Source organism: Protopterus annectens, chromosome 8.part0 (genome assembly GCF_019279795.1).
Source record: "Protopterus annectens isolate FY-2018-M chromosome 8.part0, PAN1.0, whole genome shotgun sequence".
NCBI classification, from domain to species: Eukaryota; Metazoa; Chordata; order Ceratodontiformes; family Protopteridae; genus Protopterus; species Protopterus annectens.
Genome location: NC_056741.1, coordinates 1,097,935,664 through 1,097,955,809, shown reverse-complemented (window position 1 = coordinate 1,097,955,809; position 20,146 = coordinate 1,097,935,664). Strand labels below are relative to the sequence as shown.

The 20,146-nt window shown below is 39.1% G+C and overlaps 1 protein-coding gene across 42 annotated transcripts in view; it reads left to right on the top strand.

Moving 5' to 3' along the window:
- The window catches only part of LOC122809254 (titin-like), a 3,339,665-nt gene that overhangs the window by 3,269,498 nt on the left and 50,021 nt on the right, over positions 1-20,146 (top strand). For 38 of the 42 annotated variants that reach the window (XM_044080625.1, XM_044080596.1, XM_044080621.1 and 35 more), the window contains 2 exons: positions 6,585-6,629; positions 7,145-7,185. In XM_044080625.1, the coding sequence (XP_043936560.1) occupies positions 6,585-6,629; positions 7,145-7,185 (86 nt within the window). The remainder of the gene's footprint in view (positions 1-6,584; positions 6,630-7,144; positions 7,186-20,146) is intronic. The other 4 variants (XM_044080601.1, XM_044080604.1, XM_044080603.1 and 1 more) reach the window with 2 other exon arrangements.

The following is a 20,146-nucleotide window of genomic DNA, read 5'->3' as shown; positions in this document are numbered from 1 at the left end:
AATTCCAAAGCCACCAAGATTAATACCACAACAAGAACAGTGAGGGTGGGTGGGTGGGGAAAACTAACTGCAGTTAAAACACGCTTAGTTGTTCAGCAAAATCCAAAAAACACACGAAAGTCACCACAAGTCAAGATTTAATGAAGCTTTCAGGTCTACACCCTTCCTCAGCATATAAAAAATACATCCATTCATTACTTTTAAATAGAGGATTAATTCTATCACATGATTAAGCCAGCCAAAATACTTAAAGGAACATGAACAATTAACCTATCCTAAACATTAGTTAAAATCTAACTTTTATAAGCATTCATTGAAAACATTCATTAAAAAGATTGTTATAAATACTAAACATTTACATATACAGTATAAAATATAAAAATGTAAACAATATATAAACATATAGGAAGTAACAGAGCCACAAACATTCAAAGATATTGTTTTTGCCTATTTATCAAAATTGGTTTTATACTAACAGCACTATTAAGACCAAGTGGTTTATCTGCTTGTAAACGAACTATCCATTCATATTCCCTTGTTTGTAGATAGTTATCTAGATCACCTCCCCTTGGTCCTAGAGTTAACACACAAATAACTCTAAATTTAAATGTGTGATCTGGGAAGTCCATTATATGCCTATACAACCCATTTGATTCAACTTTTCTTTTCATTTCAGACTTGTGCTCTATTATTCTATCCTTTAATTTCCTACATGTTTTTCCACATAAAATACATTACATTGTGTGCGTTGCTAAATAAACTAATTTTGTCGTATTACAGTCAGCCCTACATTTAAAGGTAAATTCTTCATTTGTTAAGGGATGCTGAAAATATCCTATTGTTTCATATATATCCATACAACAAGTGCAATTATGACACTTATATGTTCCTATTTTAGTTGGTATATTTTGTGGAACATCAATAAAATCTTTATAACAGAGCATTTGTTTTATTGATTGCCCATTCCTGTAGGCAAATCTTGGTCTCAAACCCAGGATGTCCCTCAATTCCGGTTGGGCCATCAGTATCACCCAGTTCTTTTCAATAATCTTACGAACTTTTATGGTGTTGGTGTTATAACTTGTAACAAATCTTACAACATTATCTTTTATTTTATTTTCACCACCTTCTGTTATTTGATCTTGATGTTCCGTATTTGTGAATCCAAAGATAGGTTTATATATGTTTTTTCTTCCTTGTATAACCTCATCACATGCTTGATTTACATCTGTTAACAAATAACCACTTTTCACAAATTCATCCTTCATTTTATTAAGCTGCTCTATAAAACTATTTTCCTCAGTAGTAAGTCTACTAATCCTTATTAATTGTGACTTTAAAATTCCCTTGTAAATATGTGGTGGGTGCATACTGTTCATCTTAAGATATCTTTCAGCATATACTTCCTTCTTATGTACCCTAGTTACTACTCTATCATAGTTTTTCTGAATACTCACATCTAAAAAAAACTATCTCATGTAATGAGTATTCCATTTTAAACTCAGAAAAATCTGTAGTACTATTCGAATACTGCACAAAACTCTCTAATTCAAGTACTGTCCCTGTCCACGTAAAAAAACAATCATCCACAAATCTACAATAACTATTTAGCAAATGGCTAAATCTATTAGTTTCATTCATTACATATTCCTTTTCCCAAATATATAGCACCATATTGGCAAAACTATTGGCCACTGATGTTCCCATGGCCACCCCATTTAGTTGTTGATATGGCGTTCCATCAAAAATAAAAATATTTTTTGTCAACACCAACTCAAGTAATGAACATATATTTTCTATCTCACGTGGTTGAAGCATAGATTCCATCATTAACAATTTTCTAATGGCATCTATTCCATATTCTATCGGGATGACTGTAAATAATGATGCTATATCAAGTGTAACTAGGAAAAAGTTCATCCCTACTTCTTTTCTTGTATACCACGTATCAAACGTTTCCAAAAAATGAAATGTATCCTTTAGTATGGTAGTACATTAAGTATTTAGCCAACACTCTTTGCAAGTATATAGATATAGGTTCTGTGACCCACCCTTTTCCTGAGGAATTTTCCTCAAATTTATGGAATACCAAAATTACACAAATCTATGAGTGACCCCCCTTTGAGACCTATAGTCTCAGGAAAAGGGTGGGTCACAGAACCTATATCTATATACTTGCAAAGAGTGTTGGCTAAATACTTACCCAAATGTACTACCATACTAAAGGATACATTTCATTTTTTGGAAAAGTTTGATACGTGGTATAGAAGAAAAGAAGTAGGGATGAACTTTTTTCTAGTTACACTTGATATAGCATCATTATTTACAGTAATCCCGATAGAATATGGAATAGATGCCATTAGAAAATTGTTAATGATGGAATCTATGCTTCAACCACGTGAGATAGAAAATATATGTTCATTACTTGAGTTGGTGTTGACAAAAAATATTTTTATTTTTGATGGAACGCCATATCAACAACTAAATGGGGTGGCCATGGGAACATCAGTGGCCAATAGTTTTGCCAATATGGTGCTATATATCTGGGAAAAGGAATATGTAATGAATGAAACTAATAGATTTAGCCATTTGCTAAATAGCTATTGTAGATTTGTGGATGATTGTTTTTTTACGTGGACAGGGACAGTACTTGAATTAGAGAGTTTTGTGCAGTATTCGAATAGTACTACAGATTATTTTGAGTTTAAAATGGAATACTCATTACATGAGATAGTTTTTCTGAATACTCACATCTAAAAAAAACTATGATAGAGTAGTAACTAGGGTACATAAGAAGGAAGTATATGCTGAAAGATATCTTAAGATGAACAGTATGCACCCACCACATATTTACAAGGGAATTTTAAAGTCACAATTAATAAGAATTAGTAGACTTACTACTGAGGAAAATAGTTTTATAGAGCAGCTTAATAAAATGAAGGATGAATTTGTGAAAAGTGATTATTTGTTAACAGATGTAAATCAAGCATGTGATGAGGTTATACAAGGAAGAAAAAACATATATATACCTATCTTTGGATTCACAAATACGGAACATCAAGATCAAATAACAGAAGGTGGTGAAAATAAAATAAAAGATAATGTTGTAAGATTTGTTACAAGTTATAACACCAACACCATAAAAGTTCGTAAGATTATTGAAAAGAACTGGGTGATACTGATGGCCCAACCGGAATTGAGGGACATCCTGGGTTTGAGACCAAGATTTGCCTACAGGAATGGGCAATCAATAAAACAAATGCTCTGTTATAAAGATTTTATTGATGTTCCAAAAAATATACCAACTAAAATAGGAACATATAAGTGTCATAATTGCACTTGTTGTATGGCTATATATGAAACAATAGGATATTTTCAGCATTCCTTAACAAATGAAGAATTTACCTTTAAATGTAGGGCTGACTGTAATATGACAAAATTAGTTTATTTAGCAACGTGCACACAATGTAATGTATTTTATGTGGGAAAAACATGTAGGAAATTAAAGGATAGAATAATAGAGCACAAGTCTGAAATGAAAAGAAAAGTTGAATCAAATGGGTTGTATAGGCATATAATGGACTTCCCAGATCACATATTTAAATTTAGAGTTATTTGTGTGTTTACTCTAGGACCAAGGGGAGGTGATCTAGATAACTATCTACAAACAAGGGAATATGAATGGATAGTTTGTTTACAAGCAGATAAACCACCTGGTCTTAATAGTGCTGTTAGTATAAAACCAATTTTGATAAATAGGCAAAAACAATATCTTTGAATGTTTGTGGCTCTGTTACTTCCTATATGTTTATATATTGTTTACATTTTTATATTTTATACTGTATATGTAAATGTTTAGTATTTATAACAATCTTTTTAATGAATGTTTTCAATGAATGCTTATAAAAGTTAGATTTTAACTAATGTTTAGGATAGGTTAATTGTTCATGTTCCTTTAAGTATTTTGGCTGGCTTAATCATGTGATAGAATTAATCCTCTATTTAAAAGTAATGAATGGATGTATTTTTTATATGCTGAGGAAGGGTGTAGACCTGAAAGCTTCATTAAATCTTGACGTGTGGTGACTTTCGTGTGTTTTTTGAAAACTAACTGCAGACAGGGAGAGACAGAGAGAGAGCTTTCAATTTTCAGTAAACAAATAAATAAGCAGATAAATGCAGTACTATTTTTAACACAATATTCAATGAAACAATAAACAGAAAAAATAAAATTCAGTACTATCTTATAACACCACAAGTTTGTACTTATCTCAGCTTGTAATAAAGTTGATGCTAACCAAACAGCTCCAGTATGCAACTATTCAGCAGAAATAATTTCAGAGATAAGGGACTAAGACTTTTAAGGCACAGAGAATCCCTCTAGGCTGAGACTTCTACACCTAATAACAATTAAGTGATATGAATAAACTAACTGCAGACAGGGAGAGACAGAGCTTCCAGTTTTCAGTAAACAAATAAATAAGCAGATAAATGCAGTACTATTTTTAACACAATATTCAATGAAACAATAAACAAAAAAAAAATAAAATTCAGTACTATCTTATAACACTGCAAGTTTGTACTTATCTCAGCTTGTAATAAAGTTGATGCTAACCAAACAGCTCCAGTATGCAAGTGCTTTCTGTCCTGCAGGAGACCAGGAAACCCTCTACTAGAAGATCCTATTTATCCAAGTAGAAAAGGTTCTCCAGTCGGTGTCTTCACAGACTACTAGATCCCTTTCATGCAGATGTACCTCTAGTTTTGTCTTATTTGTATGACCTCCTTAAGTCTGAACTTTCATACTCCTCAGTTAAAGTCCACTTGTCAGCTATCTCTGCTTGTTTACCTCTCAGTCCCCCATTACTATCCAGATTAGAGGAAAAGCTTTTCCTTAAGGGGGCAGTTCACATCAGGCCACCAAGGAAACCCATCCCTCCTCCTTGGGACTTTAATTTTATTCTGGAAAAAACTCACTACTGCTCCCTTTGAACCAGCAGCTTCAGCCACCTTAAAGATGTTCACTTCTTGTAGCCTTAACTTTGGCCAGATGCATCTCAGAGTTACAAGCACTCATGGCTAACCCACCTTACCTAATTTTTCATAAGGATAGGGTCTCTCTTCATACAAACCCCTCCTTTATGCCTAAAGGGGTCAGTGAACTATCCCTTAACCAGCCTGTTCACTTGCCCACTTTCTTTCCTTCCCCACAGAATGACAGTGAGAGAGTGCTCCATTCCCATGATGTTCACAGACAATTTAGATTTTATCTAGACAAGACTAAGAACATCAAAACATCCAACCAGTTGGTTGTATCTTTTCACCACAGGGATCTGGGAAAAACTGTTTTCAAACAAACTGCCTCCTCATGGATTTCCAGCGCAAAATAATTCTGCTACTCCTTTCATGGCAAACAGTTACCTTACACTGTGAGAGCCCACTACACCAGGGCAGTGGCCTCCTCAGGGGCATTTTTTAAAGGACTAGACACAGCCACCATTTTAGAGGCAACCACTTGGACTTCAGTCCACACTTTCACTAAACATTATAAACTGAACTACATCTCTAGAGCTAGGGCAGGATTTGCTAAAGCCATACTGCATGGGTTCATAGAGCGTGCATCTTCTTCCACCTCCCATAGCATAGGTTGAGCTTTCGTATTCTCCCTCATGTTAGAATACTGCAACATGAAAATAGAAGGACATAGAATAGTTGTGTAAAATCTTATCATAACTATAGATGTCCTTCCATATTGCAGTATTCCTATCCCACCCTCCTACCCCCATTTAGGACCTCTGTTTTTTTCCCTTTCTGGGTGGTATCCTTATCAGCTACCCTTAGACGATTGTCCAACTGGGGCATTCGGTTCTGGGTCTGTGCATGTAGACGTCACATTTATGGCCCACAGTTTATGGTTCCTACGTGCGACATCCGACGCACCATACAGCAGCCAGACTAATCTTTTGTATATGGGCTGGACATTCGTGTTGTCTTGGGTGGAGGATCCCTCAAGAGTACTGCAACACATTGCTTCCTTTCAAATAATATATCTTGCAATGGTGAACCACGTAATTTATGTATCTGCTCCCTTATATATTTCAGTCAGTGGTTTTGTCTATTTTTTCAGATATTTTAGAAAATGTTAGATTTTCCTCCTAGTTCTATCTTCTAATTCAGTCATTTTTTTCCTAAGAATTCCTCCTGCTTTTCACTCCATGTGTTGGCATTTTCTTTCTGTGCTGCTTAGCCTCTGCATATGTAGACAAAGTTTCTTCCACTTCCTCCTGGCTTCTGTACAATTCATTTATTTTGAAAATTTCATGCTACATATTATGTATTTTTTCTTACATGGCTGTGGAAGCCATCTTCGGGCTGTTATCCTCCACAGTCAATTCAGCAAATGATTCTACCATGTCTGGAGCATTTCTCCCCGGACCTCCGCTGAAAATTGGCTTCATTCCAGGTCAGACTTTCCCAGTAAAAAAATGTTAAATAAATCAATGTAGTCAAATGCGGCTAGAGTCGTTATTTTTTTATTTGTTTGTTTATTTTTTTTTGCAACTGTTTTTTATTTTTTTCTTCAGATATTCCTTTCTGGACAGGATTCAATCACCACTTCTTTCTCCAGGGTAACCACATTTGCTACTTTTATTGTTACTCACTTGCTTTTAATTGCATTTTACTAGTCTGTGAGGGAGTGCTAAAATAGCGTAGACTTAGAAAGGTATATACTAGAAGTTAAACTCTGAAGTCTCTTTCTACCCTAAACTGCATAATTTGCATTCCAGGACTACTGATGCTGAATTAATGTAGTGTGCGCATATGAATGCAGTATGCCTCAGTGTTTACATTGAATACTTCATGCAGAAGATCTTGAAACTGGAAAATATGCTGCACCTATTAAGATAGGATGTATGGTTGTGAAGTCGTACTGTTCCCAGACTACAAAATACTTGTAACCCTGATAGTAGTACTAGTGAAGGGACTGTAGCACTCTCTGAAGTGAAATGGAGTTAGAGGAATATAACAGAAGTGTTCATCTTAATTAAACTGTACCTATACATTAGATATGCTTGCTTATATAATGAACGCTTATTTTACACACGTATAAACTTAATTTATATATTTTTTTCTTTTCCTTTAGAAGAAAATGTACATAGAACTCAGGAGGGGGAACCAGAAAGTGTAAGTAAAACCTAACTTTAAAGACAAACTGTAAATAAAATACATTTACTACAACACATTTTACTTTTTCCCTAGCAGTACAGCATTTTTTGTATGTAAATCATATTTTCTGAATTCATCACCTGTATAAAATTATGCTGTGTTTACAATTGGTGTATCTTTTTTGAAACAACTTCGACCAACTGGAAGTCTATAATATTTGTTTTAAAAATAAAAACAGGGACGTTTTGTGCAGTTGTCACTGTTTGTTACAGTTCAGTGCTTTCATTCCACTGTTTAATAGAACTTCATCAGAACTTCCCACACATCCTTTCCACTTTCAGTAAATAAGTAAATAATGCATCACATTTTAAAAAATACCAATCAAACCATGAACGAATTAACACCACATAAATGTGAAGTAGTAAACATATAAATATTGCAATAAATTCCTATAGATTTACTTTAATAATATATACTCAGGTCCCACCAGTGCATTTCATTTTTTTTTTTACAATTCCTAAAAATATCCACATTCATTATAAAAATAGTATGCAGATTATTTTACATCTACTTCAAAGTTTTACAGCTCTTAAAGTTAAAACCCTGTTAATACAAAACGTATTATTAATACTTATTGGACGTGTGGCATTTAAAAGGAGTCACCAGTACAGCTCTCTGTACTCCAAACGGGCCTCCCACTCCCCCCTCTATATTTCACTGCCACTTTTTTCAGGACGAAGAAAATAAATCTTCTGAAATTGTTATATACTATAGTATTCATATATAAGGCATTGTTCGAATCCTCCAGTCTTATTGAATGATTACCAACATGAGTGACCGGTGTTCCACACCTGAAGTCAACTCCTCGTTGGTCCGATCCAGCCATAAGCTAATCACCCTTGATATCCACATCCCGCCCCCACCCCCGATTAAGGAAACCATGGTAAAAAATTTCTCCCAAAGCCAACTTCATGCTTCATAAGACAGAAGTGGTGAACTTCATGACACCCATGCAGATGGAACAGTTACAACTGCTGAATCCAACACAAATGCACTATATAAGCACTTACACGAGTGCATGGATCGTGCTATCCCAAACAGAACCAAGATGCTATCCTCCAAAAAAAAGGAAGCCAATCTGGTGGTCCCCTGCCATAAACAAACTGTACAACAGAGGGAAGAAACTATTGCAAAAGAGAGTAAAATCCCATGAATGGAGGAGTTCCCTGGTCAGCCTCAGTAAGAATCTGAGATCCCTTATAAAATCCTCCAAAGCTAGCTACGAAAACAAAATCGCCACTAATTCTAAGGACAACCACAAAGCATTCTATAGCTATGTCAAGAATCTCGATGGCAACACCCAGATCTGCTCTGAGTTACAGCACAACGGCACGAAAATTACAGAACCAACTGATATTGCCAATATCCTGGCAGATAACGTTACCCCCCCCCCTCATCCCCTGAAGGGCCCATATCTATACAGGAAGAATGCAGAGTCCCTGTAATCACAACTATGCACGTAAAAGCTGCACTCTCTAAACCCAAAAACACAGCATCCATGGGACCGGACAACATCCCAGGCTGCATTTTACACGAACTTCAGAACTAACTGGCTCCCCACTTAAGCACCATGTTTAATAATAGCCTTGCACCAGGCTTTGTGCCCACTGAATGGTGCACAGCAACAGTTATCCCACTCCACAAAGGGGGAGCCACCACTGATCCCAGGAACTATCGACCTATTAGCCTGACGAGCCTGGTCTGCAAAGCCATGGAATGCATCATCATGGAACTCATAAACAAAGACATTGGTAACCTCCAAACTGTGGATCCCACCCAGCTCGGGTTTGTAAAAGGCAGATCATGCCTCCTGAACCTAATCGACTTTTTTTGAGGCAATCACCAAAGCCATAGATGAGGGTAAGGTGGTTCACACAGCCTATCTTGACCTTGCCAAGGCTTTCAACACCATCCCCTATTCTGGAATTCTAGCTAAACTCACTAAACTAGGTACAAATCCCTACGTCACAAGATGGGTTGCCAACTGGCTCACTGACAGAACCCACACTGTAAAAGTTACAGACTCCAAATCTGACCTCAAAGCAGTGACAAGTGGAGCTACCACAGGGTTCCATCCTGGGACCTCCCCTGTTTGGTATCTACTTCTCTGAAGTACAGGTTAATACACAAAGTTTGCAGATGACTGCAAACTAGGAGCCATAGTCAAGTCCCCAAATGATGTGGACATCCTACAGAAGGGCGCCTCTGAGACAGATACCTGGTGTCAGAGCCATGGCCTCAAGCACAGTGCCAAAAAGTGCAGTGTCATCCCCTTTGGTAAAAACTCTGTACCCATGAACTACCACATAGGCAGCAATCTACTTAACACCGAATGTGTGATGAGGCCTTGGGACCCAGGTGGACAGTAGTCTCTCCTTTGATAGTCACATCGCCACAGTAGTCAGGAAGTCCTATGTGGCACACCTCATCATAAAAGGGTTCTCATCCAGGAAAAAAGAGGTCATTGTTCCCCTCTACTCGACACTCAGTAGACCCATTATAGAGTACAAACGCCCCTTTTGGAATGTACCTCACAAGACATCTGCAGCAGCTGGAAAGGCCACAAAAGTACCTCACAAAGAGGATTACTGGCCTCAAACAAATGCCCTACACTGACCATCTCATAAAACACCAGCTTTACTCTGTAGCATATCGCCTACTCCGAGGTGATCTCTGCCTAACATATAAGACTATGTCAAACCCAGAGCTGTTGGACATTCTACACCTAAATAAATCCCAATCCCTCCGAGCTACGTGCTCTAGGGACCTAAACCTTGTCACCACAATAAACAGGACATGCTGGAGCAATAGATTCCTGTCCTAGAGACTTCCCATACTCTGGAACAGGCTACCCATCTATGTCAAGCAAAGTTCTTCATTAGCACTCTTCAAGAAAAGTCTTGATGAGTGGATGGGAAATAGGAAATACATCCCGGGGATCACTTTTGTGTCTCTGCTCGACAGTGGCACAGGAAAATAACTTTTCTTGGGTGGCGTAAGCCAGGGAACCTTGTTGGCTAGGCTTACGTAGGCCCTTGGACCGATAGCCTAGTACCTACCAATGAACCTATGTGGTATATTCTTTCCTTCAACACTGTTTGTGTTTTCCCGGTATTAAATGCAGTATAGTTTGAACAGCAGGCTATATAAGCTATACCTTAGTGTTGCAATCATACCTAACATTTGTAAATATTTTCCTAGGATTATTATTAACTATAATATTAATAGTATCACATATATATATATATATATATATATATATATATATATATATATATATATATATATTATATATAATATTAATAGTATCAATATATGTCTACATTGTGTACGTGCCAAGCACGTAGTCATCCATTTTTTTCTTTCCACCACTTTTATGATCATTCTTCAGTTCCATTTCTAAGTGAGACTTCACATTTTTGACTCTTTTATAAACAACCCTTATTTTCTGCTCCAGCCTTACCATAAGATCAAAGGATTCAAACGCATTTCTCCAGATCCTGTCAAAATACTCTCTATATCCTTCCCTTTGTTTCCATGTTATGTAAGGATCATGGCTTTAGAAAATTCATTGTTATACTCTTTTTGTACAAGTGTAGTCTCTGGATAATAAAGATGGAAACTTATCTTTTCCATTTTTGTAAATGCCCTTAGCCACATCCTCAGCAACTGCACTGGGATGTCCTCTATTTGGAAACATCATCTTTAACTTATTTATGCCATTCATAAACAGGTAATCATCAGATGCTATCTTCCTAAGTCTCACTATCTGACTCCTTAACAAATTTCTCTTCAGACGGGTGATAACTATTGTAGAGCAAAAAGCTGTTAGAGTATGTAGCCTTTCTATGAATGTTAGAGTCCTACCCTCTGTTCACCAATTTCATACTAAGAGTTTCATCCAAAAAGAGTGGGAGATTTGAACAGTGCCTTATATAGACAAGCTATGGTTTATAACAGTTTCAAGAAATGTATTTTCTTTGACCTTGAAAAGGTGGCAGTGAATTTCAGAGGGGAGAATTTGGAGGCTTGTTTGGAGTATAGGGAGCTGTATTGAGAGCTACTTTTAAACGCCACATGTCCTCCAGGTATTAATGATAAGTTATGTATTACTAGTATTTTAACTTTAAGAGCTATAGATGTGAAATAATGGGCGTACTATTTTCATAGGAATGTGAGTGTTTTCAGGAATTGTAAAAAATTGTAACTGCATTGGTAGGATTTGATTTTATATTATTAAATGTAATAATTTCATTTTTAAGAAACATTAAATGTAATATTAAATGAATCGGTAAGACTTTTTGGGGTTCATAGGCAAGTACTAGGCTATCTGCCCTTGCTGACCATTTTAACCCTAGCCAAATTCAGTGTTTACATTTGTATTGCTTTCCATTTATGTGGTTAAGTTGTGATTTTTTTTTTAATCATGTGACACATTCTTTACTTGTTTATTGAAAGTGGAAGTGATGTGTGGGTAGTTATGATGAAGTTCCTTTAAACAGTGGAACAAAGGCAGTAAACTGTAATAATTAGTAACAACTGCATGGAGCAACCATTTTTTTTTTAACATTGTTTGGAGATTTGGTTGCTAATATTTGTTTTGAACATCCCCCCAGCAGGTCCAAGATATATTTGATCCTAGGGTTTACTAATTTGTTACTCATTATGGCTTTTCTTTAACGTTAAAACAAATATGTGCGTTTTTTCAATCCAAAAATCACATTCAGGATGTTTTAACCCTAAAGAACACATATATGAGGTATTATAGGAGAATTGCTTTTGATAGAATTGTCTCTCTCTCTTTAATTAAATGATAGACTGTTGTTTTATAATTAATGTGGCACTTGTACCTGTGTAGGGTTAAGCTGATCCCTTCAAAAGTGTATTAGGTCTGTGGCAAGTAAACTCCAAGCTATTTTAGGTTTTATTAATATTCATTAATCCACACCCTTTTTTGCCTGTATATTCACGGTGTACCTGTTTTGCATTTTTCTTGAATGTAATTTGGTGATGTTATCAGCCACGGTGGTACAGTGGTAGCATTGTTGCCTCACAGCAAGAGGTTCTCCTGTTCGATTCTCGGCTTGAGTGCCTTCTGTGTGGAGTCTGCATGTCCTCCCCACGGTCGAGTGGCCTCCGAAAGACGTGTGAATGGGCGTGCCTTCACTGAAGGTTGGGCATCGGGATGGCAACTCGGTACCATAAAAAATCTACTGCCACTCATTAGCGGACCGGAGTTCTGCTGTGGCAACCCCTAACCGGGAAAAGCCGAAAAGACAAACAAACATCATAGTGACACACTTTGACTTGGGAGTCTCTGTTAAAGAGGGCTTTTGCTTTAATACATAGACAAATACAAAACTTATATCTTATTAGACAACACTGCCAGTGAAGTTTTACATTTTCATGTCATCTGTTTACATACTGTACTGTTTTTATATATATATATATATATATATATATATATATATGGGTCTACTTCATTTGCCCTAACTTCCGTTTGACCGACACCCATTTGCCCGAGACACTTCATTTGACCGACAAGTGTTATTGGCAAGAAAATGGGATACGCCCCCTTCCCCACTGTAGTGCGTTCCTGGAGTTAGACTATATAGTTGGGGGGTGTGAGTGAAGCCCCCCACTTAATTTCATATTATATTGTTTAGTTTTGCTTTAATATTGCTTAGTAAAGCAAAAGTAAGTGGGGGGCTTCACCCCCACACCCACCATTGTGGGTGGCCGTGCCCTCCACACCCCCAACTATATATTCTAACTCCAGGGTCGCACTATAGTGGGTAAGGGGGCATATCCCTTTTACTTGCCAATAATACTTGTCGGTCAACTGAAGTGTTGGTCAAATGAAATTTCGGTCAAATGGGGTTGGGCAAATGGGTGTCGGTCAATCGAAAGTTAGGGCAAATAAAGTAGACCCCATATATATATATATATATATATATATATATATATATATATATATATATATATATATATATATGAAGATTACGTTTTTTTAAAATAATGAGTCACGTTTTTGTTATGTATGGTAGGCGATAATTAGTTTTGCCTTTTTATGAATGCAATGTACTGCTGTTACCATAGTGGAACGCTTTGATTTAGCAGTTTTTGTTAAAGAGGGCTCTTGTTTTAAATAGTTAGACACATAGAAAACACTACTTCTTCCTTAAATTATATTCAGAATAAGTTTATAATTTAGAAAATATCATGAGATTTTTTTAGTTTGTATATTTTATAGTATTTTAATCGAGCATTTACCTTTAAGATTGAATATAGCTGGTAACATTGTAAGGCTGAGAAATCCACTATACCAGCAACAAGGAGGCACCAGAAATATTTGAAACAGCAAAAACCTCTTGTGTAGTCCCACGGAATCAAGTCTAATACATCACATTCCAAAGAGCAAACCTTCAATCCAAGTCATTTAAGCAAATGAATTTATTAGCATTTCCACATGAGAAGACTGTTAAGCACTTTTGTTCCTAGGCATAAGTAAGGGACTTCATCAGAACAGCCATTACACACCAGAACCTTCCTATTATACTAAATCAGTCACCTAATTAGTTAATCCAATTCAGCATTTAAAGTGACCAGTGCATTTATACTTATCACACAAAATTGTAAAAAAAAAACTACCCACAAAATTGTGTACTGTTAAAATAAATAATAATAAAAATTTTTCAATAAAATTTTGTACTTGAAGAAAATGTTTTATGCTTAAATACAAAATAGATATGCCAATATGAAAAACCTCAGTGTTGAAATACATAATGTAATATGTTAAAGTACTACGATTACGTAAAACATAAAACATAGTAGCTACCATAAATCACCTAAAAAGCCATTACATTGTAATGCTGACTAACAAGTCGAAGAAGAGATGAAATGTTTTATTGTTCGTCTTTGAAAGTTTACAGCCCGTTTAAATTAGAGGGCCTTTCCTCCCTGTGTGTGTGTGACTGTTATTAAAAAAAAACAACTTTTCTTCTTCCTTACACCTTTATGTTTTAGTCTTTAACTATGTCTAAAGATAAGGATAATCGCCCTTCAGGCTTCAAAAAATGCGACAGGTGTGCGCAGAAAATGTCTCTTACAGACAGCCACACCAGTTGCGTATATTGTCTGGGTGAAGCCCATTTACAGGAACCTTGCACCTTCTGTCACGCTTTTAGTATACAAGAGTGTTAATCGAAAGGAAGAGAAAACTTATTGATAGGGGTCTCATGACTAGTTCCTTCCAGGAACAGCTGGAACTTGGTCAGGCAGCTCCAAAATCTTCAAAGAGAAAATTATCGACCCCGACTTCGGAGCCGACCAAAAAGTCTAAAGCGTCGGAACCAAGGAGTTCCGTTTTTGATTCTGCTTCATCTTCGGTGCAGTCTATTCCATCGGTTCTGAGACCATCTTCAGTACCAAAGGTTTTGCCTAACATCAAGGCTGTATCTCCTATTTTGGAGAGAAGGAGGCCTCCTTCAGTCTCCACCAGATCCTCCAGGACCCTATCAGATGAGGACATTGAGAGAGTGGTGAAGAGGTTGCTTTTGGATCCAGCTCTGGCTAGAAAATTGATCCCTCCAGACCCAAAGGTCTCGGAGCCGTCCCCCGTACCGATCACTATTCCTCCTCTGACTGCTTCACTCTTGGAGCCTATTACATCAGGTTCCTCTGTCTTTGACCATTTGGCTCCGGGGATTAAGTCTGTTTCCTCGGAGCCAATTACTCTATCCTCGATGGCTCAGTCTGGAGCTGAGGGTTCTGGGAGCCAATGCTCTCGTGTCGACTCCAGTGGGGGCAGTCACCCTGGGTTCTCTTCGGAACCAACCCTCCCTCTCGGAGCCTCGGCTCGACTTAGCTCGGCTCCCACTTCTGCTTCGGAGCCATTCCCTTTTGCTAGGAGTCGACCATCCGCCCTCTCGGAGCGGAGGTCTTTGGAGCGGGGGGAAAGGTTTTCGAAGCTATAGAGAAGGCTTTATCCTTTGCCAAAGCCATTCCTTTGGAACCTGTGTCCCACCAGCAGCAGGCAGCAACGTTTCCCCCCCCTGCCACCCCAATGTAGGGAACCAGAGGCCCAAGTAGCCCTCATTGGAGGCGCCCCCCCTTCCGAGACCTCCCCAGATTATATCCCACTGGAGAGCTCCCTCAGAAGAGATTATGTAAGAGGAAACATGTCGATTCCCCTGAGTCTGTCACATCAGACACTGATTTAGAGGAATCAGATGGTTCCCCTAGATCTTCCTCTGAGGATGTCTCCTTCTCTGACACCCTAGAAATCCTTAGACAGAGGGGTGATTGGAAGATCTCTAACCCTACTGAGGATGAATCAGTGTATCTTGAGGCCTTTGGCTCCCGACCTTCCACCTCTTGAGTGACACCACCTTATGACCAACTTTTGGGGGTCATTTCATGGAAAGCATGGACCTCTCCAGATTCAGTGGAAGCTGCCCCGAGGAGGTCAAACAAATTTATGACAGCACCTGAGGATAAGTCTTTCCTTAGCAAGGGAGTACCAGTTGATGCTATGGTGGTAGCAGCGGCCACCAAGAAGGAATTATCTGAGTCTTCTAATATCCATCCTCCTAACAAGGAATCCAGGACGATGGATACGTACGGGAAGCGTACTTTTTCTTTAGTGGCATTTACACTAATATCGCTGAATTACCTGACTCATTTCACTTGTCTGCAGAGGGATCTCCTGAAAGAGTTAGGAGATACCCTCCAGGGTTCAGTAGCTCCGGGTTCCATGGACAAGGTTTCCGCGCAGCTCTCCACCCTTACTTCCATAGCTAACTCCTCCATGAGGCTGTTCTCATATGCGGCAGATGGAGCGAGCAGGACAGCCGCAGCAGGAATAGCCCTCAGGAGACATTCGTATATGCGGCATTGTAATTTTACAGAATCCTTCAAGTCTTCCTTCACTAACGTTCCCTTTGATGGTTCATCTCTTTTTGGACCCCAAGTGAAAGAGACCTTGACTAGGTGCGAGCAGGAAGGAAAAACCTTATCTGCCGTTGGAGTCTGTTTCTCTCTCCCATCCAGTCCCTATCCCAAGCGTAATACAGGAGGGAAAATGTGGTTCCGCAAATCCCAAAAAGGTTTTCCTCAGGCACAAGGTCAACCCTTCCCGAGGGGCAGAGGGGGAGGATATAATGGAAGACGCCGCCCTTGCGGCAGGGGACGTCCGCAACATCAGGGAGACAGAGAAGCTTTCTCTGATCGTCCCTTCCATCGACCCTGAGGGGTTGCTCGACTGTCCGTCTTTGGAGGCAGTCTGTGATCGTATATCACTGTACCCAAGCGCCTGGCTAACTATCACTCAAGATCGTTGGGTACACACAGTAATATCCAGAGGTTACCTGATTCCCTTTATTTCCGAACCCCCAACAAACCAGTCTCTTCTAGACATACCACCCGTCCAACTAGACTATGCAACATCAGCGGTCATCTCGTTGCTACAAAAGAGAGTCATCCAAGAAGTGCCCGCAGAGCAAGTAGGATCAGGAACTTGCTCTCGATTCTTTTTAGTTCCAAAAAAGACACGGGACTGGAGATCAATTCTAGATCTCAGCAGGCTCAACAAGCATGTAAGAAAATCAAAGTTCCGAATGGTCACTCTGCAGTCGATATTCCCCTTTATCGGGAAAGACAACTGGATGTGCTCAGTCGATTTACAGCATGTGTGCTACCACATCAAAATGGATAGGCACTCCAGGAGACACGCTTCCTGCTGGGAGCCAGCCATTTTCAGTTCAGAACATTGCCCTTTGGCCTTACTACAACCCCCAGAGTGTTTACCAAATGCATGGCAGTGGTAACGGCTCACCTGAGACAGCAAGGATTCCAGGTGTTTCTGTACCTAGACGACTGGCTCCTCACTGCTACCACCAAGCATCAACTCATAAGAACCAGGAACGAGACTCTATCCTTGTGTGCCAGTCTAGGCATCACTGTCAACTTGCAAAATTCAGCCTTATCTCCCTCACAGCATATTGTATATCTAGGCTCAGAAATAGACACACCCACCATGTCAGTAAAGCTAACACAGGAAAGAGTGGAATCTCTACGCAGTCAGATCATATCCTTATTAAACAAACTAAGAGTCCAGGCCAGAGTAGTACTTCAAGTCCTAGGGACTGCGGCTTCCGCCATCTTATTAGTTCCTCTTGCTCGTCTACATATGAGGATTCTCCAGTGGATGCTGTTTGCACAATGGTCGATGCAAGAACTTCCATTATCTCACCAGATATTAATAACAAACGCATGCAAAAGGGATCTGACATGGTGGTTACACACGAAACAACTTGTCATAAGTCGTCCACTTGTTCCTCCCCAAGAGAAAGCAGTTTTGACCACGGACGTTTCCCATATAGGGTGGGGGGTGCATTATCTGGGAAAGACAGTCCAAGGTACTTGGCAAAACCACGAGAGCCATTTACACATCAGTGTTCTGGAGATGAGAGCGGTGCTATATGTGTTGCAAGCACTTCACAGCTCCCTTCCCACTGGAACGATTGCGATTCAGTCAGACAACATGTCTGTTGTGTGGTACATAAACAAACAAGGGGGAACCAAGTCTTACCACTTTGCAGAGCGGCCTTAAGAGTTTGGAAATGGGCGATGGATACTCAACGCTTCCTGATAGCAACACATATCCCGGGGAAATCCAACGTAATAACGGACAAACTCAGCCGAGCAATTCTGATGCCTCATGAGTGGTCCCTGAATCCAATGGTTGCGAAAGAGATCTTTCACAAATGGGGCCAACCTTGCTGCGATCTGTTTGCCACTCACCTGAACACCAAATGCAGCAGCTACTTTCCCCTTATTCGCCATCCAGGGATGTCACCCAGGGATGCTCTAGTTCATGATTGGCCCCCGGGACTTCTCTATGCCTTTCCTCCCTTTCCACTCATACCCAAAGTAATACAGAAAGCAAGACAGTTGAGGAGTTCCTTGATCCTCATTGCTCCTTACTGGCCTCGACAAGTTTGGTTTCCTTTCCTGTGGCCCTACCTTTTGTTGGAACCATGGATTCTGGATCCATCTCCAGATCTCCTGATTCATCAATCAGGACAGTTCCCCACCCCTCCATCCACACCCTCACATTGACAGCATGGCTGCTCCAATTCCACATATAATCGGGTGCATTCCCTTATCTCCAACTGTCAAACACATCCTAATTTCATCCCATAAAACTTCCACTCAGAAGCTGTATTCTAGCAAATGGAAAAGGTTTTCCCTTTGGGCTACAAATCGGGGCTTAGATCCGTAAACAGCTCCTTTAGAATCCATTTTATCCTTCCTAACAGCAATTTTTCATGAAGGAGTGGCAGCCGCTACAGTTAGAGTTCAATTAGCTGCCATTTCCAATTTCCATTTTGGTTTCATGAGAAATCCAATCATGCAACACTCCCTCTGTAAAACCTTCTTAAAAGGAGTTCTTCTTCTTAAGTCCCCAATAAAACAACCTTTAGAACTCTGGGACTTGTATTTAGTCATCTCATCTTTGATGTCTGCACCCTTTGAACCATCCTCGTCGTCAGACTTAAAATTGTTATCATGGAAAACCCTGTTCTTGGTAGCTATAACATCGGCTAGGAGAGTCTCGGAACTTCAAGCCCTAACTGTTTGATCTCCTTACATTATCTTTCACAAGGATAGAGTCTCTCTTAGGACAAACCATTCCTTTCTCCCTAAGGTATGCTCAGAACACAACCTGAATACTACCATTGAGCTACCTGTATTTTTTCCAAACCACTCTAATAAATCAGAGTATAGACTTCACTCGCTAGATGTCCACAGGATACTCAGATTCTATATACACAGGACCAAAGAATTTAGGAAATCTGATCAACTTTTTGTTTCCTTTTCTGGCAAAAGAAAAGGCTTACCTGTTTCAAAAATTACTCTTTCAAAATGACTTTCGGATTGCATATCCTTTGCTTATCAACAAGCTGGTAGACAATTACCATTAAAAGCTAAAGGTCACTCTACTAGGGCTGTAGCTACTTCATGCACCTTTAGATCTAGGCTCCCAACTGATACTATTTGTGCAGCAGCTACTTGGGCAAGACCACATACATTTGTCACTCATTACAAATTGGATTTGGCCTCCCGGGACAGGTCATCTTTTGGGTCCACTGTGCTGAAGAGTCTCTTTGCTTGAGCTACCCAGGATAAAGGTGCTAGGGACCCTGTCCCATCCAGCAAGAATTATGGCGAGATAGGACTACATAGCCTAAAGAAGTTATGTACTTACCATAACGTTCCATGTTTGTAATCCATCTCACCTATATTCTTGCGTCCCTCCAACCCCCTTCCCATTTCTGGGGGATCTAGTGGACCTTTTTTGGGGGCTGTGCCTGACTTTGCTCTTTATTATCCACCTGGAATGGATTATGTTTCTAATCCCTTCCTGTATTTTACAACTTCTTTCTTATTATTATTACCTGATAGGTATTTATTACTTTTTTGCAAACAAGATCTGGGGAATTGCCGTGAGGCACCATGGGATAGGGGCTAGCCTCGAGCCAGTAAAAAGCTCTCGAGCTTTAGTACAGGCCGAGTCGGCTCCGAACCCATCCAGCAAGAATATAAGCGAGATGAACTACAAACATGGAACGTTAGGGAAAGTACATAACTTCTTTTATTTTAGGGAAAGGTTTTGCCATTCATTCCATCTTAGCGGGATGATATTGCCGATAACATACTAGATGTGAAATTGTTTCTCCGTAATGTCATGCTTAAAATGACTTGTGATGAGACTCAGAGCATTAACGTATTATATAAAAGACCTAGTATGATGGTCCCAGTATTACATCCATTACATGAGGCCTTTGCAAAAATCTGCGTCAGTGAGATTTATGAATTGTATAATAAAAATTTTAAAACAAAACAGTATCAAAAC